The 22,113-nt window shown below is 33.7% G+C and overlaps 2 protein-coding genes and 1 long non-coding RNA gene across 3 annotated transcripts; 1 reads left to right on the forward strand and 2 right to left on the reverse strand.

Moving 5' to 3' along the window:
- The first annotated feature begins 885 nt into the window (after positions 1-885).
- LOC145585403 (kinesin-like protein KIN-4C) lies at positions 886-9,065 on the forward strand. Its single transcript, XM_081642106.1, has 27 exons — positions 886-1,507; positions 1,599-1,745; positions 1,986-2,138; positions 2,227-2,471; positions 2,678-2,829; positions 2,939-3,063; positions 3,209-3,245; positions 3,351-3,442; positions 3,520-3,636; positions 3,713-3,826; positions 3,913-3,996; positions 4,078-4,279; positions 4,510-4,607; positions 4,722-4,820; positions 4,891-5,004; positions 5,140-5,256; positions 5,345-5,425; positions 5,908-5,979; positions 6,082-6,175; positions 6,276-6,295; positions 6,391-6,476; positions 6,709-6,780; positions 6,884-7,111; positions 7,401-7,542; positions 7,636-7,680; positions 7,799-8,347; positions 8,437-9,065. Exons 1-27 carry the CDS (start codon positions 1,367-1,369, stop codon positions 8,803-8,805), a joined length of 3,795 nt encoding a protein of 1,264 aa, XP_081498232.1. The 5' UTR covers positions 886-1,366; the 3' UTR covers positions 8,806-9,065.
- A 2,402-nt stretch (positions 9,066-11,467) lies between these two features.
- Positions 11,468-18,254, reverse strand: LOC145585404 (putative disease resistance protein RGA3). Its single transcript, XM_081642107.1, has 3 exons — positions 18,111-18,254; positions 14,698-15,271; positions 11,468-14,085 (listed from the first exon to the last, which is right to left on the reverse strand). The coding sequence occupies exons 1-3, from the start codon at positions 18,192-18,194 to the stop codon at positions 12,074-12,076; spliced, it is 2,670 nt and encodes an 889-aa protein (XP_081498233.1). The 5' UTR covers positions 18,195-18,254; the 3' UTR covers positions 11,468-12,073.
- Positions 18,255-18,603: 349 nt separating this feature from the next.
- LOC145585405 (uncharacterized) lies at positions 18,604-20,924 on the reverse strand. Its single transcript, XR_014100646.1, has 3 exons — positions 20,778-20,924; positions 19,430-19,499; positions 18,604-19,303 (listed from the first exon to the last, which is right to left on the reverse strand). It is a non-coding gene; the product is annotated as an uncharacterized LOC145585405 (long non-coding RNA).
- Between the last annotated feature and the right edge of the window lie 1,189 nt (positions 20,925-22,113).

The following is a 22,113-nucleotide window of genomic DNA, read 5'->3' on the forward strand; positions in this document are numbered from 1 at the left end:
TCACTAGACCAAATTTAGCTTGATTCATCGAAACTTAAATTAAAGATTGAATACTTAAAACACATTGGTTTGTACTAGTATACTGAAAAACATGGCTCTCCCTTGGTAGGTGGTTGTGGTCTTGTACTCTTGTGGGGCGTCTTCCACTAGTAGATGTGGTTTCACTAAGGAGATGGAAGTCTACCTCAATATCCTATTTTGGCGTTTTATGTTAATATAAATGGATGAATCATTGCGCCGCAAAGATATCTCCTTATATACTACTTTGTATTCTATTCTACAATAGCTTGTTTTTCCCCTACAAAAAGAATATTCCACCCTTATTAATTAAACCACAATATCTTATTACAAGTGTTTTGAATAAACATGTGGTAAAGAACAAATGATATTTTAACCCATAGACATAGAGATAGACTTGATCAAAATTGGCTCAACCTAAATTTTTTTTCAGGTTTGGACATATTTTCTAGCCCAAAATTTGTATTAATTCCATTCTTTTGACACGTTTTGATTTTATCATTATTCACACGCATTACTTTAACAATGTTTTGTGATTAAATGATTAATACGTTATAAAAATATAGTGACGTGAGATATTGTTAGATTTATTACAGTATACTCTTTAATATGTTTGATTTAAAAAAATCTGCTATCTTTCCTTAAAGAAAAAAAAAAAAAAAAAACTACTGCTATCTTTGGCCAAACATAACGGGTTTGGACATGTTTTTTTGGCCCAAAGTGAGCCCACTTTTCTTGACAAAGGCCGGCCCTGTCCACCACCTCTACATAGAGGGTACCTCAATTTTTTCATTACGTAAAAATAAAAAATAAAAAATTATACAATCAGTCAATTACAAAGTCAACTCACGTGACACACAAAAAAGAACCGTTGATAAAGCACGTGACCACCCCTCCTACAAAATTTGAATTCGAACTTAGCGCTTGTCTCTCTCATCAACCCATTCACAAACTATTAAAAAATTAATTTAAAAAAAAAAAAAAAACTTACAAACAATTTAATTTCACAAAACAATTTCTTTTCCTTTTTTTTTTGGTCCCTCTTCCCCCCTAAAATCATACGCACCAACATACTCCATTAATTCAAATTCCACCATTCTTCCATTTTCAAATTCTCTCCCCATTTTTCTCTCTCTAAAATTCCCCATTTTACCCCTTTCTCTCTCCTCCCCAGGTCACCATTTTCTCTTTCTCTCTCCTCAATTTCAATCTTCGAAGCTCAAACAATTTCCCCCAAATTTCTCGATTCAATTGGATGTTCTTCGTATTGTTCTCGCTTGCACCTTAATTAATCATTCTGAAAAAATCCCCAATTTTCTAGGGTTTTTTGTTTTGATTATTTAACTAAATGGAGAACAACAATGGCGATGGAAAGAGTACACAGGACAAAGAATGTGTTCGTGTCGCTGTAAATGTTCGTCCTTTGATTACTCCCGAGCTTCTCCTCGGTTGTACCGATTGTATTACCGTGTTTCCCGGTGAACCTCAGGTCAGTAATTAAAGGGGCTTTTCTTTGATTTTAATTTCTTAGCAATTTTTTGAAAATTAGGGTTAATTTGTGTGATTTTTTGTGGATTTAGGTGCAAATTGGATCTCATTCGTTCACATTTGATTATGTTTTTGGAAATGGAGGAACACCGTGCTCTCGAATTTTCGATGAATGTGTTGCTCCTTTAGTTGATGCTTTGTTCAAGGGTTATAATGGAACAGTACTTGCTTATGGACAGGTTAGTTCTTTTGCAATTGTAGCTTAATTATTGAATTTTGTGTGTTTGGGATGAAATTTATGGCTGATTGTTATTTTTAATTGTTTAATTTTGTATTTTATCTGGATAATTGGTGTTGTTATAAACTGTTTGTTTATTTGTAATGCGTTTTACTTGATTTGTAATCTGGGTTTCTTCATTTAATGCTGAATTTGGGTGTATGATGATTTTAATTTGTACTTCGTATTTGTTTTACTGAAGACGGGGTCAGGGAAAACTTACACCATGGGAACTAATTATAATGGGGAAGACAATGCTGGTGGAATTATCCCTCAAGTTATGCAGACGATTTATTCTCGAGTTGAGTCGATGAGGGGTTCAACCGAGTTCTTAATTCGAGTGTCGTTTATTGAGGTAAACTTAGTTGAGTATTACATTGTTCATTGTATTGATGATTGTGATATATGAGAATGTTAATAAGAAAATGTTTGAAATTAATCAGATTTTCAAAGAGGAAGTGTTTGATCTTCTTGAAACAAGTCCACCTGCATTATCTAAAGGCGATACAACGAAGCACTGTGGGCCTGCTAGAGTTCCCATACAAATTAGAGAAACAGTCAATGGTGGGATCACGTTAGCCGGTGTTACGGAGGCAGAGGTGAGGTCAAAGGCAGAGATGGCGTCGCACTTGACTCGTGGGTCTATTGCTCGTGCTACTGGTAGCACTAATATGAATAGCCAATCCAGGTATTACACTCATGAATCTCTGAAAAATTTGTGAAGACAGTGAGCTGAAGTTAGTTACTACATTAGTTCTCATTTCAAGGACTAGTTTTATTTTAGCAAATTAGTTGTGTGGTCTATTTTTCAATTGTGCAGTCCTCAGGTCGTAATGAGTTGCCATAATCTTTCATCAAGAATGATATTTCTCATGTTTTTTTTTTGGCCTTCAGTCGTTCTCATGCCATATTTACAATTTCTATGGAGCAAAAGAAAGTCGGTGACACTGATGATGATATTTTAAGCGCGAAGCTTCACTTGGTGGACCTTGCTGGTTCTGAACGAGCCAAACGGACAGGTGCAGATGGATTGCGTCTAAAAGAAGGTATGAAGAATTCATCTTCATTCCTCTTTACAACAATGCCATAAATATGTATGAATTACACTTTACTTATTCAGTTGTCTTTTGTATTCATTTTATAATGTGCTGTCAGGCATTCATATAAACAAGGGATTACTGTCCCTTGGGAATGTGATCAGTGCGCTTGGAGATGAGAAGAAAAGGAAAGAGGGAGGGCATGTCCCATACCGTGACAGCAAGCTCACTCGGCTATTACAGGTATATATTAGAATATGATTGGATGTCAATTCTTTTCTATCATTCCTTGCTATTTCTGCTTTTATATTAACAGAATGATATCTATTCTTTATTTTGCGTTTTATGTTTATAATTAAATTGTGTTGTGTGTTTTTTAAATTATTAGGACTCACTTGGAGGAAATAGCAAAACCGTTATGATTGGTATGTTAGTCTCCAACAACATTTTTGTCAGTTTAACAATATAAAACAGAACCTAATTCTATTTATACTTGCCTCTTTGGTTTTCATTCTGATTTTTTGTTTCAGCGTGTGTTAGCCCTGCTGACACAAATGCGGAGGAGACTCTCAATACCCTGAAGTATGCAAACCGAGCTCGTAACATTCAAAACAAGGCAGTCGTAAGTTCCAGTTCTATTATTGTACTTAATTTCTTTAATTTTCTGGGCTTTCTTTTCATTTAGTTTTCATCTTGCAGATAAATCGTGATCCCGTTGCAGCTCAGATGCAAAAAATGCGTAGTCAAATTGAGCAGCTTCAGACAGAGTTGCTTTATTATCGTGGTGACTCTAGTGTTTCATTTGATGAGTTTCAGGTACTGCAGTTTATAGAAGCTTTTGTCATGACTAGACTATGATTGTGAAATTAACATATCCTCTCTGGATATCCAGATTTTGAAGCATAAAATATCATTGCTTGAACAAAGCAACGCTGAGCTGCAACGTGAACTTCAAGAACGTCGTATCAGTTGTGAGCATTTAGCTCAACGCGCTCTTGATGCTCAGGTATTTATTAATACAACACTTGAAAATGAACCATATGTGTAGTTTGCCATTTTTTCATTTAGGTGATGTGCAACTTTCTGATTCAGGTTGAAAAAGACCAACTGATTATGAAGCTTGAAGCAGCAAGGAGTGGAAAATCATGGGATGAGATTGAGTCTCTGGGAAATCAGGCATGGTCATCTAGTACATATAAATCTGTTTCTATTAAGCATATAGTTTTGCTTATTAAAATTTTTGAAAACATGTTACAGGAAATTGATTTGGTCAAGAGGTACGTGTCAAAAATTCAAGATTTGGAGCAAGAGTTAGTGCGATTACAACATTTGAATAGCATGAAGCGCAAGGGTTTTCCTGATTCCTTGGAATCAGACGATGAAGTATTACCCTCTAAGAATGCTTATTTAGGCAATCTCAGTGAGCACTCATCTGTCTACGATGCAAAGGATATGGCTGGTATGTTGCAGTTGAATTAATCTTTATGCTAGTCATGTCAACTGACAAATTTTAAAGTTTTTATGTAACTTATTTTATGATATATTATCCTATTCTGTCTTATTTTATGATATATTATTCTTTTCAGTCTTATGCTCATGCCTATTGACAAAATTTAAGGTTTTTATGTAACTTATATTATTATATTTATTTCTGTCTTAATTGAACGTTTCAATTATGTTTTTATTTAGGTGATGAGATTGAAGAGAAGGAGTTAGAACATTCTTCTCTACAAGAAAGACTGGACATGGAGCTAAAAGAATTGGATAAGAAACTTCAGCAAAAGGAGGTATGTACATCACCATTTAAAACTTATGTGTAATTGTATCTGTGTTTACGCAATGACCAGTGTATTTAGTTTTCAATGCTAACCTGTAATATTGATCCATGCTGTGTCAATTAGGCTGAGATGAAGCGGTTTGCTGGTACTGATTCTTCTGTCCTGAAACAACATTATGAAAAGAAAGTTCTTGAATTGGAACATGAAAAAAAGGCATTGCAGGTGAGTATAAAATATTGATTGTGGACTCCCTATTGAAGATTCATTGTTCTGAGTCCTTATATGTTGACAGAAAGAAATTGAGGATTTGAGGCATAAACTTGGTGGTATTTCATCGACTTCTGATGATGGTGCACAAAGGCTCAAAGAAGAATACATTCAGAAGCTTAATGGTTTAGAAGCTCAGGTGAGCTCTTTAGTTTGTAATTCTTGTTTCAATTTTCTCTCTCTCTCTCTCTCTTTTGTTTTTTTTATTTTTTTTATTTTTTTATTTTATATATATATAAAAAAACTTTGTTTGAGCTAAAATGTTTGCCTTCAGGTTTCTGAGTTGAAAAAGAAACAAGAAGCTCAAGCTCAGATTTTAAGACAAAAACAGAAAAGTGATGATGCAGCAAAGAGGTTGCAGGATGAGATACATCGTATAAAAACTCAGAAGGTAAAAATTGATGGGTCACAAAAGAAAGTCTGTCTAAATTCATTCACTTTGACTATATTTTTGTTTTCTGAACTTGGCACCTAAACAGGTCCAATTGCAAAACAAAATCAAGCAAGAGTCGGAGCAATTTAGATCATGGAAAGCAATGCGGGAAAAAGAAGTGCTTCAGGTAAATATAATGTGTTGTTTTATGTTTCTCTTTAGTAGTTTTAATTTAAGGATGCTTTAAATGCCTGTTTCATATATTTATTTTAATTTATCTAGTCTTGTTTTCGATTGTCTAATTTTACTTAAACATAATTCTGTTCAATGACTTGGTCTACCTGGGTTTAAAATTTGAGCAATGTATATGCCAATAAGTCCAGTGATGAGCAGCTTTTGTAAACATTTTAGCAAACCTCTCCAGCAGTGCTTTAGATAAGCTATCATATATGAATACAAGCTAAATAATTGGGCTTTTCTTGTTCATCCACAGAATTACACCTGGCAATTGATCTTTCTATTATTGAGAAAATGATGTCACCCACATTATTTTTGTATTTCTATTCATTATTATTTACAATTGTGCTTGTTAAGGCTTGTGAAATTGTCCTCTCTTTTAAAAGTAAACTTTTTGTTTACGGACTTTGTGACTTGCTTATTGCCCCACAGCTTAAGAAGGAGGGAAGAAGGAATGAGTACGAGATGCACAAACTATTGGCATTGAATCAGAGGCAAAAGATGGTAACTTCAGCTATTTTCCCTCTGCATGGATGTTATGAGTTTCTTGCTGAAGCTCATGTATATGTTTGGAGTTTCTTGCTGAAGCTCATGTATATGTGTCAGGTTCTGCAACGTAAGACAGAAGAGGCATCTATGGCAACAAAAAGACTTAAAGAGCTTCTTGAGTCTCGAAAGGCTGCTTCTCGAGACAGCTCTGGTTAGAACAAAAACTTGTTTAATTAAGTGTACACCTATGGCTTACTAATCTTCTAACTTGTGTTCATGTTTCTCTGTTTATCTATCTGGTGCTGGTATAGGTAATGGTCCTGGAGCACAGGTAAGATTAATCTGGGTTTCAAGACATTTGTTTGTTGAATTTTTTTTTGACCTGTAAAATGCTGCTGAGTGCTAACATGTTTCTCTGTTGTGAAGGCATTAATGCAAGGAATTGAGCATGAGTTAGAAGTCACTGTACGGGTACATGAGGTTCGCTCTCAGTATGAACGCCAAATGGAAGAGTGAGTTTCTATTTTATTTTACCATGTTTTGCACATTTACCAAATTTCTGTATCAAGTTTTCTGGATGGCTGCATTAGTGCTCTGGAGATCTGTCATTCCGTTATGTAGCCAGTGGCTTTAAGTTCTTTTTCTTTAATTTGAATTGGTAGAAATTTTTACTTTATTTCCCTCATTCCTATATCCCAACACATTTGACCAAACTAAGGCGACTAACCAATTTTAATATTCCAGGAGAACCAAGATGGCACAAGAGATTGCAAAGCTGAAGGAAGAAGCAGAAATGCTAAAGCAGAATATTTTGAGGTGCTGCTTACTTTTATTTACCTTTAATATCAGATCTCATTTTTATTAAATATCTCATCCATGTTATCATCACCACAGCTTTTGATGCTTGGTTTTCATGCAGTGAATGCCCTGAAACTATGTCCCCTGGTGCAAGAAACTCAAGGATCTTTGCACTTGAAAATATGCTTGCAACATCTTCAAGCGCCTTAGTCTCAATGGCCTCACAACTATCTGAGGCAGAAGAGCGTGAACGTGTCTTTAGTGGCAGGGGACGTTGGAACCAAGTTCGTTCTCTTGCTGAAGCCAAAAGCTTGATGAATTATCTTTTCAATTTGGCTTCATCCTCCAGGTACTGGTTACTTTAGTGCTATTGTTAATTTTATGAAACTCGGAGGGGATGAAGTAAGCAATTTGACACATGGTGAAGGGGGTACTTGAAGATCTTACATCAGTACTCTTGGAGTCTTGGATTTAATTTAATTTATTTATTTAACAGGAGAAGCTTTTTTTTTTTTTTTTGTTGTAAAGAATTGCTTAGATATTGTATTAGACAATGATTATGGTTCATATGGATATTCAAAAGTTAGTATCATGATGCTCATTTTGTCCCAACTAATTTTATTTTGTTTTGCTTGAAGATGCATGGTACGTGATAGAGAACTCGAATGTAGAGAGAAAGACTCTGAGATAAAGGATTTGAAAGAGAAGGTAGTCAAACTTAATGGTTTTGTTAGACAATTGGAAAAACAAAATGCAGAAGTCAAGCAGCAAATACAGCAGGTTTATCATTATAAACTAATTTTTATATGATGTCCTTATAAATTAAAATTTTTGGCATTTAATTTTGAACAAATTGCTTACATTATGGCATAGGTGCTCGCAACTCGTGGTGAGGTGAGAACTTATGACCTGCGACAGGTATATATGCTCTCCCATATTGTGCTTTGATTTATATTATTAATTGTTAAAAACTTTGGCATTTCATTATCTGTTATAGTTCCTTACAACTCATTCTTTTCTTCATTGATTTTATTAGGGTATTAGAAGCTCTGGTTTTTTCAAGTTTGCGGGTAACAACTCAGAGCTATTGGAGGACATGGATACTTCTGATTCAGAGTATTCTTACCATGACGAGGACTCTGATGGCGAGTGGGAGGAAAATGATGTTATGGTAAAGAAAAGGAACTCTAGGAAGGGTGGTCGATCAGGGTCTGATTCAAAGTCATTGGACACTGATGGTGGAAGTTTGAAAGGAGAAGATTCAGTTGATATTGTAAAAGAGAACTCTACATCTACTATTTGCTGTACGTGTAGCAAACAGTCATTTTGCAAGACCATGAAGTGTGAATGCCGTGCATCCGGAGGTAGCTGCTCCAGCTCCTGTGGTTGCTCCTCCAATAAATGCAGTAACAGGGAAGGTGAGAGCAAAGAGGACTGTATACCTCCTAATGATGTAGAGCACGATCGAGATCTTGCCACCCAAGGTGCAACATTACTTCAGAATGCTTTAACTGAAAGGCCTGCTGAACAACATGAAGAAAATGGTGCCAAAAGAAAGCCTTTGGCTGATATTGGGAATACAGCTGTATGTTCTGTCTCTACAATATCTTTGTGCTATATCCTATCTAGATACTTCTGTATTGTTATTTTACTATGTTTTTGAACTTGTTGCAGGGAAAATCAAATGCACCAAGGCCCATCCAAAGGAAAAAATGGCGGAAATCCACTATTCAGCTTGTTCCAGCAGCCCCAACATCAGTACAAGGTGAGCATGTAGATCTACCGGAAAAGGCAGAGAGCTGTGCAGCTGACAATGTAGCAGCAAGTAAAAAGGCGGCAGAGAGCAGTACAACCGAAGCAAATATCCCTTTAAAGTTGCCAAGGGCCATGCGATCTGCTTCCTCTAACAGCAACCTTTTGAGAGTCAGGAACACTGAACATGGAGAAGAACCTGTTGTACACAAGGACTCCGGTGAACCTGCTAGGAGAAGCCCTCTACGGAGACCAAAGAAATCTGAGGAAAAAGAAAATTTCGGCCACTAATGTAGTACGTGCTGATTTCCTAATTTAACGTAGGCAAACTGTAGATCATTTGGAATTTGATTCCATCACAAGCTTACTTTATTATGAGGAAAAGTTTGGAAGAGGATCGATCGATCCTCAAATGATTGGTATTCTTTTATTGCTTATTCAATCTATGAGGCACCTATTACGAATGGGTTTTAAAGAAGAAAATGTACTAGCGTTTCTAGTATTACATTGTTTTTTGTGAGCTCATTGTTGTATATGTAAGAGTATTTTAAGGCACAAAATGAAGGTCTCTATTTGTTCGAATTTGACATAGAAAATTGAGTTTCCACTTTTCTTAGATTGATCCCTAATTTATCTGTAGAGGTGAAATAACAAATGTAATAAAGCTTAGTTAGCATGATTATCAACAACAAAAATGAAACAGGCAGAAATTGGGCATGAAGAGCATAGGTATTATGAGTAGTGCTATTTATTAGAATGTATACCAGAACATGATAAGAGTTCTTATTATGTTGGTTAATAATGTTAGCCTACCCTCAGCTTTCACAATTTTACTCCTAAAATTATACTCCGTATGTAAATTGACAATTGTTCGAAGAAGTCATTAAATAAAAATGAAAATTTAAATATTATTTGTTTATGCAAATTCATATTACTCACACCGCTGCATTAAAGAAAAAAAATACTTTATTGTACCACAACAACATATTTACATAATACAGTACATACCTTTTTGCTTCTTCGATGATGATAATTAATTAAATCTTTTACAATATTGTATTTGAAAATTGAAAGTACTAAATTGTCTGAGCAAAGAAAAGCTAGCATTTGAGCAACATACTTGCAGCATTTAATTTGTGTCGAACAGTTGAAGTGATATTGACAAAAATAAGTAAGAGCAGCAGCTTCACAATTCACATGATTGATTAATATCATCCATGTTCTTGAATCTGGAAGTAAAACAAAGATATATCAATAAATGAAAGTTTATACAGAGAATAAAATTAAAAAAAGCAAAGAGGTTATGAATAATAGTATGACCAACCTGAATCAGCAATTTTCAAAATTAAGGCCATCACTTGATACAAATATATGGAAGGTTTGGGATTTCATACATTCCAGATTCAACATCTTTGACATATCTTTCTCTCAAAATTGGGCAGTTAACAATACCTAGATATTCTAATATAGAGAGACGAGATAGGGCCTGTGTTGAAGGTAGATTTGCCAACTTGGTGCAGTTTGTTATCAGCATTATCTCAAGAGATGACAAGTTGCCTATCCATTCAGGAAGTTGTTCCAACTCATTAAATCCATCAAGGACCAGATATTCAAGGGTTGAAGGGAGGAATTGGTGAGGTAGAGACTTGACATTTGGAAAACGTCTCAATATTAACTTCCTTAGGGATTGGGGAAATGTAAGGTTGAAGTCCCTTTCATCGCTAAAGCAGTCACAAATTTCTAAATACCCAAGGTGATGAAGATTTGGGATCCACTGCAGGCAACAAGTCATCAACTCCCCTGAATTCCCCAATTTCAAATGTTCAAGTTTTTGCAATCTGCCCAAATTTGGGGTGGGACCCTTTATCATTGGGCAGGAGATTATGGATATGAATTCCAAAGATGTACACTCCTCTAGACTTTTTGGCATGCTTTCTAACCCTTCACATTCAAAAACAAACAATTCACGCAAAGAAGATAGATCACCTGGAATACTAGCCAAGGATCGGCAATTCACTATCCCTAATTCCTTAAGAGAAATTAGGCCACTGGGTATACACTTCACTTTCTCACAGTCACATATACTAAATTTCTCCAAGTTTTTGCACTTCGACAGCTCTTGAGGTACCATCATCATATTTTTTTATATCTCTTACAACAAGCGATTGGAGAGTAGGGCTACATTTGATGATATCCAATGGTTGACTACCACCAACATTCTCTAGTTTCAGATGCTTTAGAGTTTGAAACTGTAAACAAGGTACCCTTTCCAATTTTGGGCAATCTCGTATCTCTAGAGTTTCAATTTTACGAAATAATATTTCCGCTTGTATCGGTGGTGGTGGTGGTGGCATCCATGTGGTCAGTCTTGGAAAAGAGAAGATGCAAAGCTCGCTTAGAGATCCAAATAATACCCGTTCTACTGCACAGGCCCGTTTCTGAGACTTTGGTGGCCTAGGGGCGGATAAAAAAAATGGGGCCCTTGGTACCAAAAAAAATTTATTTTGGGTATGCACAAAAAAAATTTACAAAAGACTTTATTTAATGATAAGAAATTTTATTAATGATAGTTTCTAGTAGCTAAAAATTATACTGATAAGAATTATATTCATAATTGATAAAAATTATACTGATAAAAATTATATTGATAATTGATAAAAAATTATACTGATAAAAATTATCAATATGTCATTATTATCAGTAAAAAATTCAGTATTAAAAGTTTATCATTTGACATAATGACATACTGATAATTTTTAACTAAAAATTAATCAATTATCATTCTACATTCCTACATTCGACATACTGATAAATTTGATAATTCATAATTAAAAAAACAATCAAATTATTAATTCGAAATACTGACAATTGTGACAATTTGATAATTCATAAATCATAATCAATTAATTATTAATCTGTAATCAAATATGAAATATCATAATTCAAACAAAATTAGAAATTAGAATGAACTGGGAAAAATATAAATTTGACATACTATCTACTGATAATTCATAAATCAGAAATTAAAATTCGTATGATATAAAATTAAAATGAGTATTTCAGATTTTCTCTTGTAAAATCGAATAATCAATAAATTAAAATAAATTAATCAATTGTAATTTCTGGGAAAAAAAATTAAAGTATAGAACTTACCAATGACTTAATAGCAGGTCCGTACCGATTCTTAGTTCATCTTTGAACATCGAAGCCAAAATCCACAATAATGGTGAAAAATTAATAGAAACAAATAGAAAAAATTGATTAAGTAGATTGATATGTGAAGAACAACTTAAATACTCAATTACTCATGCATTAATTTGGGAAGGAAGATGAAAAATCAGAAAAATAGAGGTAAAGATACAAATAATTGATTTCATGGATGAGAATAGAAGATTATACGGATGAATTGATAGATTATGGGATTAATTTGTCAAATTAACTTCCCAAAATGAAGGAGTTAATTTCAAGGAGAAATTTTAATGATTTACAATGAGGAGTTATTAAGGGATGATTGACTGATTACCAAGATTGCCGCTTCGTCATTAGTAATATTATAATTTTAATTTTTTTTTTTTTTTTTTTTTTTTTTTTTTTTTTTTTTAATAACTAATTTGATGTTCAGATTTTGGGGCCCTGGGCGGGTGCCCCGGCTGCCCCGGCCCAGATACGGCCCTGCTACTGCAGTCCCATCCCCAGTATAAAACGCCTCCCCTATACACTCTACATCATTGAAACCTTCCAGCCACAATATCCTCAGAAAAGGTAGTTGCCCAAGTGTGGGAAGCTGTTGGAGTCTACAACTTATTAGCTTCACCTCTGTTAGGTTCATAAGTGGTGTTGGATGACCTCCGTGGTTTACAACCATTGCCATCATCCACGAAGGAAACCTCTCACCCATGAATCCTTGTACATATAATGATTGTAAATTAGGGTGAGGTTCAAGGCTATCCAAAATTTCCACATCATCAGAGGATGATTCTCTCTCTGCACCCCACTCCAAATGTAGTGTCACAATCTTGTCCTTACTCCCAAGGGCAGCTTGTCTTGCTTCTTCTTTGTTTTTCACATGTTGAAGACCTCTGATTTTCATCTCACCCTTGACTTGATTCAAAGGTCCTAATTCATCAATGCTCCATCCTTCACCGTCACGCAACTCAAGGGGAGGTAAAGTCTGAAGGTTAGTTAACTTTCGTAGTCCTCTTGATGCCAACAAGAAATTATCTGCCTCTATGTGTCTTAAGCTTTGCAACCTATGCAATGCTCTGGGTAATTTCCTAAGCTCAGAGCAACATGCAATTCTCAGCGTCTGTAGCTGATACAATTTGCAGATTGACTTCGGTAGTTTATACATCCTAGAATAAGATAGGTCAAGATACCTAAGATGAACAAGCTGTCCAATAATATATGGAACCTCTGATAATATCTTAGCCATTGTTAATGTTCGTAAGTATCGTGCACAGCCTAAGGTGGACTTGATCCAATCATCATAACACATGTGGAAACATACAGTTCTTAGTTTTCTCACCGCCAATCTATGAGTGAAAGGTTCAGAAGGTCTTTCGTCCTTTGTTAAATCGAAATACTTGAAAACCAAATGTCGAACATCATCTTCCAGTTTGGCTCCAACTTTCCAAACCAACAAATACTTGTTTGAAACGTAGGCTGCAAGATCATGCACTAAATCGTGCATCTTGTACATTATTTTACCCAAAAAATCGATCTCTTCAGCTTCTAAGAAGGAATAGTTCAGCAATGTATTGAAGTATTTCTCCCCAACCATTTCCATTGTGTCGCTGGTTGCAAATTCATCATGAAGAAAGCCTTGTGATAACCAAAGAGTAATCAATTCATTTTTCTCCATTCTAGTATCCTTGGGGAAGATTGCGCAGTATGCAAAGCATTGCTTTACGTAAGCATTATTTAAATGGTTGTAGCTCAGCATTAACGATGGAAGGATATCAATTGTATCTCCTTGTTGGGGATCCCATAACTCACTATTCTCAATCGATTCCCATTCATACACGTGCTTCTTTGACTGCAACGTGCCACCGATTGCTTTTATGGCCAAAGGAACACCCTCACACTTTTTAACAATTCTTCTCCCAACATTATCGAAAGAGGAATCATATGGACGTGTCTCATTAAAAACTCTTTGCTGTAACAAAGCCCATCCTTCATCGTCGGATAAACCTGGCAATTTATGTTGATAGAAGGAACATGCTTTCTCTGCAACATCAGAGCGACGGGTGGTAATCAAAATTACACATCCGCGGAGATCACCAATACTCAGCAATGCATTTTTGAAGGAATCCCATGAGCCTTGATTATCTTCCCAAACATCATCAAGCACGAGAAAGAATTTCTTCCCCTTCAACTGCTCTTCAAGTGTTTTTGTAAGAGCACCAATGTTTGTCAAGTCACATTTTGATAATGTAAGATGTTCAATCATCTCATTCAAAAGTCTGTCTACTTTGAAGTCATCAGAAAGACAAATCCAAATTTTCTTATCAAAGTGCCCCTTAACTTTCTCATTTTCAAATAGCCTCCGAGCTATAGTTGTCTTGCCAAGTCCTGTTTAAATAAGATAAAAAAAAATTATAAGCCATTTCAAATTTTGATTTGATTTAATTGGTAAAATCCGTTTTGTAAAGGATTTTCAGTTGACCAAAGTGAGATGCTCATATCAACAAGGGGTGTTAAAAAAACCTCGCAATTTTGTCCAAATCAAACATTTCAACCCCAAATAACCCTTTATTGAAAGTTACATTTGTTATTTCACTCAAAAGTTACTTTCCACTAATAATGGCTCTCCATTGATGGCTCTAATCCCCTACTCTCTTTACATCAAATTTCCTCGTGATAACCGTAACTTGGTCCACGATCAACACATCATACCCACCCGTTCCCGTAAAATTGCAATTATACTGTTTCCGTGATTGTAATCGAAGCCACATTTTCAAACCATTTCCCCACCCCTCTCACATAACATTACTTTTTAATAAAATAAAAATAACTTCATTATCTTTTCTTACAATTTTTTATTATCCTATATGCTCCTACAAACATTTTATTTTATTATAGTCAATATATAACCTTCTACAATTTCGTACATTCGCCAACTCTAGCCTTTAAAAAACAAAGATAGTAATTTGAAGATAATGAAAAGAAAAGAAAATAAATTACCTCCAATTCCAACAATGGCAACAGTGGAAGGACGATGAACTTCCTCGGCAGTAGGATTCAGAATATTTTGCAGCAAGGTCTCCTCATCAGACTTCCTCCCAATAAATTCTGATTTTCTCGCGCTAGCATGTTTCCGATTTTGATGCAATGCTTCATTATCAGCATAGTAGCCAGCAGTAGTCGATGCAACTGCTTCTCTGGCTAGAGGCACCTTCTGTAGACCATTTTTCGCAGACTCATTGTCCAACTCATCGATCTTGGAAAGAATCTCACGAACCCGACGACTCATCCGAAAACGGAAGACAACGGGGTTTGTTGCAGGACTAAAAAAGTTGGAGCACTTTTTCTTGAATGATTTTAGCTCAATATTCCTACGAAGTAACTCATATTCATAGTCGTCCATGAGTTCATCAGCAGAGTAGGCCAAATCAGTGAATTTTTTGAGCCAATCATTCACATATCTACTTTTCTCTACATATTTTGAACTTCCCAAATCCTCCATAAATAATTGTATGCTGGAGATTTTGTTCTGGAGCGTTTTAAGTTGATCAGGGAAATTACAGGCAAATGTCACCTGTTACAACAATTACAGGATTAGAAACAAGACGGATCACGTACACATATTTCTCCTTGGTGCGTAACTTGAGTATCTAAGTTGTTTAACTAAACAATAATCTATAAGAAGTGTGTGAATATGTTTATTTTGTTATAAACATCTCAAACAATATAATTGTTTAATCAAGCAGAATGGTAAAGGTTATTTTAATTTTTAAGAAAGGATTAGCCAATTTAACGAATGAGGAATACACATAAAATGTGTCTTTCTTCTAAGGCTTGTACTGTCTTTGTTTAACAATTTTTGGAATGCACAACAATTATTTTATTTTATTTTATTTTACCACCAACAATTACTTGTTTTTTAACACAAAAGTCAACAACATAATTTAATGTATAACTAGCGTGTGTACTTCTTTAATTTGATGATTATTGTTCAACTGTTTGTATAGCTAGTTTGTGATTCGGGCGTTGCCTCGGATGTTATTGTTTATTTTTACCTTTTCTTTTAAAAAAAAAATTAAATTATATTCTAATCTTGTTAAGAATAAATAAATTAAATAACCTCTAATTTGAAAAGAATATATAATGTTAATTATGTAGAATTATAAACACTAATAAAAGTTGATTGAGATGGTAAGTATATAACCTTTATTTGTTAGAGGTGCATGTACTTTGAATAGTGATGTGGCATATACGTTGAAGAGTGTCATGTGAAACTGTTCCTTTAAAAAGAACGCCTTTTAATAAATAGTATAAACTAGATTAGTACCCGTGTGTTGCACGGTGGTTGATTAGTGATTTTTCTATAATTTTTTTATCTTTTTTTGTTGATGACTTTCTAATATGATTTTGCTCTTTATTTTTTTCTTATAAAGAAAATTATTACATAAATATATATATAAAAAAAATGTACTTAAAAAAAATAGTTATAAAATGTTGTATCATAATGTAATATTTACTATGTTATTAAAATTATACTAAAATCATAGTTAGATTAAATATATTAATGTTGTATAAATGTGTAATCATTAAGCTTATACGTTTATAGTAAATGTGTATTTACTATTAAAAAAATTAAAAAAAATTAAAAAAAAGTGTGTATTAATTTGTTCAAAAAAAAAATGGGCATAATTAGCTACCAATATCTATGTCTATTTAATATTGTTGTATTATGAATATCCAAAAGTAGTGTGGAGTATATACAACAATATTGATGTCAAATTCAAATTTCACACCTCATTAGTCCTAGTTATTACCTAGAAAAGGCAAAAAAAAATAAAAAAAATAATAAAAAAAAAATGATGACATCATAGGTAAAATTTGGAGGAAATTTTTTTATGAGAGTTTGACATCATAAAAGTTTTGTTTTAGTAATAGTTAATAGATTTCATTTATTAGTATTCCATTTGCTTGCCCTTCTTGCCCTTCTTTCCCTTAAATTTTCATGTTTAATTATATCCTTTTATTAGATACTCATTTCTTTTTATTTTTATGTTTAAATTTCATTTATTAGTATTCCATTTGCTTGCCCCTCTTTTCTTTTAATTCTCATGTTTAATTATATTATTTTATTAGAGACTCATTTTGTTTTTATTATCCTTTCTTTCGTTCTTATTTAACAACTTTTATTTTTTATTTTATTTATTTTTTTCTAATGGATGTTTTACTTACAATTTTGAAACTTGATTCCATTCGGATCTTTCACAATAATCAAATACAAAACTATCACAAAATATGTTGCTCCAGATTGTTGATCTTGTAAGTTGTAATAATGTCAAAACATACAAAGAAGTAAGAAAATAACAGTACAAAAAAGTAGCAAAAATCAAAACACCTACTCAATTAAGCCTTAGCCCTTAGAAAGTTTTTAAGTTTCATACATCAAATCACGCATATATGATTGTATTAGGTTAGATCTCGTGCCATGCACGGTGATTTACAATTGTATATAGTTATAGATTAATGATTAAGAAGTATTTATTTTAATCATAAATTAGTCGAGATAAATTAGCCGAGCAATAATAGTAGTATTTGATATGTCGATGTGATATGTTGATGTGATAGTTGTATTTTAAATTGTAGCTTCTAATATACAACTAAAACAAAAGTAGGCTAAAAATATGAGCAATATTTTTTCTTATTGTAAAATAGGTCATAAATTATTTTAAAATTTTGATTTTCGGTTTTTAGTTGTCAAAATTTTTTTTTAGAATGATTTGTGAAATCTTTAAATATGGTCATATGGAATATGTGTAAAAAAACATATTATTTTTATAAATGATTTATTTACTTAATAGAATTTATTTTTTTTAAAAAAAATATAATTAAGGATACAGTAGGAGATGACACGTGTCATTGCCGGTGTGTCGTTTAGTATATATATAGGTTAAAACTTGAGTGATGCACGATTTATATAAAATCTATTTATAATTTGTACATTTAAAAAATAAATCGCTATTATACATGAATATAAATAAGAATTACGAACATTTTGTAATTGAAAATCTTTTATTTTCATCAAAATTATGATATTGTATCGGTTCAACGTCGTCTACTTATTGTTCAATGTAGGAGGTCATATATTAGTGTGTTGTTTAAAATTGTTTCAATTTCCTACGATAAATTAGTAGGTTTTAGTTTAAAGATAGAAGGAGTAATGTTAAAATTTCAAACATGTAAATATGATAGATCTACCAAAAAAATAAATAAAAGAAAGATGCCATCATCATTGCATTTAGGCAATTTTTTTTATTAAGAGCGCGAAACGTGGGCAATGGTGACGTCATTTTCTATTTTAGTTATAGTTAATAGATTATTGATGACTAGTGTAGTAGTATAAAAATGTCCAACATTACCTCCTCCCAGGCTCGAGATGTCACCAAATTCGCCACGGTTTTCGCAGCGTCCACCGCTACTCCTGTTGCCAAGGTTCCCGCCATCGGTCGAACTAGTAGGTTGTTGCTTTTGTGTGTGTTTCAATTTGAGAGAGATAATAGAAATTAAAGGAATTGAAGGGCTGTTTGTATGTTGGTATACAGAGTTCGTTGCTTGGGTTTTATATAGCTTTGATGAGATTCCTTCCTTTATTCCTTGTATTTTGCCTTTTCTATTATAGTGTTACCTTTCTTACAATCATAATCTTTCACCTATTCAATTATTCTCTTTAGTTATAATACCCCCACGACAAGTAGTTCTATCACTATTACTTTATTCGTTGCGTTTATTTTACTGGTTGGAAATATTTGTATTCCATTTGTCGCACTTAATTTACACTCTTTTTAAGTTACTAGGGGTGCCACGCGCGCGATGCGCGCGATATAGATAGCGTTACGAGAAGAGTTATTGCAATTAGCTCTAATTCCTTATGCCTGTTTGGTTGTTTGCATAATATTTTTTATAACTATTTGTATACAGGCGATTAACGTGTCAAATGTGTCAAATAAGATTGGTAGATGTCAATTCAAAGATTGCTTAAGATCGACAGTCATAAGTCTCATGACAAGATAATACCAGTAATTGTGAAGAGTTGTCGAAAGTGACTTATTTTGTGTGCTACAAGTGCCTCCAATACATCAAGAAATGTGGCTTTGCACCTGGACACTGGTTCTGGTTGCTGCATTTAACCAACCTTTGATGTAGCTTCTAGACTTTTTTAATTTTTGCTTGAGCTGCTCATAGGATCTTTTGGATTTCACTTATGTGAAATTTGAAATGAACCTATACCCTTGTAAACTTGATATCACGAGCATGGGCATTAGTTTTCTGTTACTGTAGTCTCCGAAATCCAACTGATTCATACCATGATTTCTCATATCAATTTTAGTTTCAGACAAAAGATGACCAACTTGCTTTTCCTCTTCACATCTCCATGTAGGACAGTTGCTTTTGCAATGAATTGGACAAACACTTGCTTCCTTAGTTCCCTGGGCTTCATATAGAGCATTCAGATTTTTTGCTTCATCTATTTCAGCTACACTACTATGCAGCCAAGTAGTACAAAACCAAAAACAGTATCAATAAACTCATCTAAGCTTCAGAACACATAATTCTGCAAGTAAAAGGCACAAAGACATTGGTTTTAGTTAAATCGATGTAGAACATCCGAGTATCCATTTACCCCCCCCCCCCCCCCCCCCCCCCCCCAACATTTGCAAAAGTGATAATGTATGACTACCTTTTAAGAGACCTCGAATACATTCAAGCCATGCCTCTTTCTCTCAGATTATTAAGCCTCTTAATTACATCTGCAAACAAAAACACACACATATATATATCAGCAACATATGCTCCATATCATCAACATTCAATACCAAATCTAGAAGCAATGCCTCTAAAATAGATACCCTCAGGCCTCAGGACATGATATACGAACCTCAATGAAATGAGGATGTTCGAGCTATCAATAATTTTGAACGAATAAATTTTACTGATTAGACCAGCTTGACATGCTAGCCTAAGCAAATGGTCCCAAAATAGTTCAGAGCACGATAATAAATGAGATATGAAGTCTGATGTCGTTTATAGGATACATCATGCATGTTTTGCTACCTAATGGGTCTTTGATTGGGGGTTTGATTTCCAAGTTATGTAGTAGTGAAACATTTCAATAATAGATTATTACATTATTAACAAAACATATGAATAGTAAGGTATACTATTAAAGATTTTTTATTTTATAATATCCAAACCGAAATTGTAGATAGATCAAGTCCATTGAGATCATTTTCTTTTTTAAGTCCATTAAGATCAACTCCAATGAGATCATGTGTAGATGTATGTATTGGGTACCTAACAATCCTAAAATCCATTCAATAATTATATACTGCACTTTTTATAACTCATAAGTTGTAACCAATGGGTTTGAATTTCATGAAATAACTTGATTTTTTTTTTTTTATTTTCACTGAGTAAATTACCCACCAGCCACCACTAACTCACTAAGGCTTTATCTAATGAAGGCTAGCTTGCGGTATTGAAATCCAACATGCACAAAATATTTACAGACTTCTAAATTAAGCTTTGGGACTTTTGCCGATTTGCTGGTGACAGCGGTAGACGACAAGTTAAGGTTCAATTTTCATAGTATGTTATCAATTCAACTGCAAGCAATCTAGTATATTCGTTCTTTTCTTCGATTTGACTTTTAATCTTAATGGTAATTTTATTGCGTGATTAAATACTGATTTTGCCTTGTTATTTCATTACTTTTCAATTGTTTCTTTATATCCCAATCATTCGCCTATGAATCCTACAACAGTGGGATTTGTCAAACTAAACAAAAAAAATCCAATAAAGAAGTATGAGATTAAAACCTAGAAATTAATGACAAAGAAATTAACATTGTAGAAGACAGGAAAAACTTTCAGTCAAGAGAATGAATTCCAATCAAATGCAAGCACCATCAGGGAGATGGAAAGACGACAGCAAAGCAACCCTAAGTTGAATATGATGGCAATAATTGAATACTAACCTCTATCGTGGATTCGTGGGTACCATATTGAGCAATTAAAACCAATTCGTACCTGCCATGGATGGAAACCGAACGGTGGCCGAAACCCTCCCTTGTAGGTGTTCTTGGTCTTCTTGTAATAAATCCGACCTCCAAATTTGTTAAGGGGTAGATCGACTGCGGCGCAGCTCCATCTGTGGCCGCCATGGTAAACATAAAAAGCTCAACAGTGGACTTTAATGGAAATGGAGTAGTAGTGTAGTACACGTGAGGAAAATTTAAGATAGGGGTAAGAATGTAAATAAACTTTTTAAAGGGCATAATAGTCCACGCACTGTTCATAAGAGAAACTTTCTACTTTTTATAAAGTAGGGATAAAGTAGGGATAAAAGTACTATTAACAACATAATTATTAACATCTTAATGAGGCAATTACATATGTCACAATAGCTCTTACCAATCATCACAATATTGATGATTTTTTGTATTGTGTTTTGTGTGCCTTTTCATGAAGAAGTCTAATTATGTCCCCACAAATAATTTTGTCATGTCACATAGGAAGTGTACCCCAAATAGATCTGGATAAATTATCAATGGTTTTATGTTTGTGTAATTAAACCAGATGTTACTTGTATCACTACATTGTTTTAAATCAAATAGAGTTAACTCAGTTAAGTAGCACACTTATCAATGCACAAATATAAATATTAATACCAGTTAATTAGTAATTATTTTATTAATCACCAATTTAAATAATTCTACTCTTTGCTATGTTTTGGGTAAAAGTACTTGATGCTTTTGCATTTTAATGGAAGTTATACCTTTCTTGTTACTTTGCCGTGGATAAATAAGTAATCTATTCCTTACTTGACTACCCAATTTTTACTTTTCTCCTAATATATCAAAGTTTTTGGTAAATGTGACCAATTCAGAACCTGTTCTGATTGACTGAATTGAACTGAATATTTGAAGAATTAGAAAGATAATTGCTCGCCTTCTCATTAATCACGAATTCACGATTGGGAATATATAATCGTTTCAAACGCCTAGTCCTCGTATCAAAAGATATCGTAGGATCTTAGGAAATTAATAGAAGAGATAATATATGGAAATATTTTATCATATCAAACAAATATATGATCTCAATACTCCCCTCAAGTTGGAGCATGGGGATAAAAAATGCCCAACTTGGAAAGAAGATAATTAAATTATGCTTTCCCAAGTGCCTTTAATTTGTAAAAATATCCGCAAAATGTGAAGATGTCGAAACATGAGTGGAGATATCAACCCCTCAGTTTTTGCATCACGAACAAAGTGACAATCAATCTCAACGTGCTTTGTCCGTTCATGAAAGACTGGATTCTTTGCAATATGCAAAGTTGATTCACTGTCACAAAATAACTTTATCG

Source organism: Chenopodium album, chromosome 16, assembly GCF_948465745.1.
Source record: "Chenopodium album chromosome 16, dcCheAlbu1.1, whole genome shotgun sequence".
In the NCBI taxonomy this organism is placed as follows: Eukaryota; Viridiplantae; Streptophyta; class Magnoliopsida; order Caryophyllales; family Amaranthaceae; genus Chenopodium; species Chenopodium album.

What these genes read in the sequence shown, in the direction of transcription:
- LOC145585403 (XM_081642106.1), top strand. Translation starts at nt 1,367, where the DNA reads ATGGAGAACAACAATGGCGATGGAAAGAGTACACAGGACAAAGAATGT. An exon ending in TTCGAGTGTCGTTTATTGAG is followed by an intron (nt 2,139 to 2,226) that starts GTAAACTTAGTT and finishes GAAATTAATCAG; the next exon opens with ATTTTCAAAGAGGAAGTGTT. An exon ending in TTAATGGTTTAGAAGCTCAG is followed by an intron (nt 5,005 to 5,139) that starts GTGAGCTCTTTA and finishes GTTTGCCTTCAG; the next exon opens with GTTTCTGAGTTGAAAAAGAA.
- LOC145585404 (XM_081642107.1), bottom strand. Translation starts at nt 18,194, where the DNA reads ATGGCGGGAACCTTGGCAACAGGAGTAGCGGTGGACGCTGCGAAAACC. An exon ending in CATCTCGAGCCTGGGAGGAG is followed by an intron (nt 15,272 to 18,110) that starts GTAATGTTGGAC and finishes TTGTTGTAACAG; the next exon opens with GTGACATTTGCCTGTAATTT. An exon ending in TGCCATTGTTGGAATTGGAG is followed by an intron (nt 14,086 to 14,697) that starts GTAATTTATTTT and finishes TTATTTAAACAG; the next exon opens with GACTTGGCAAGACAACTATA.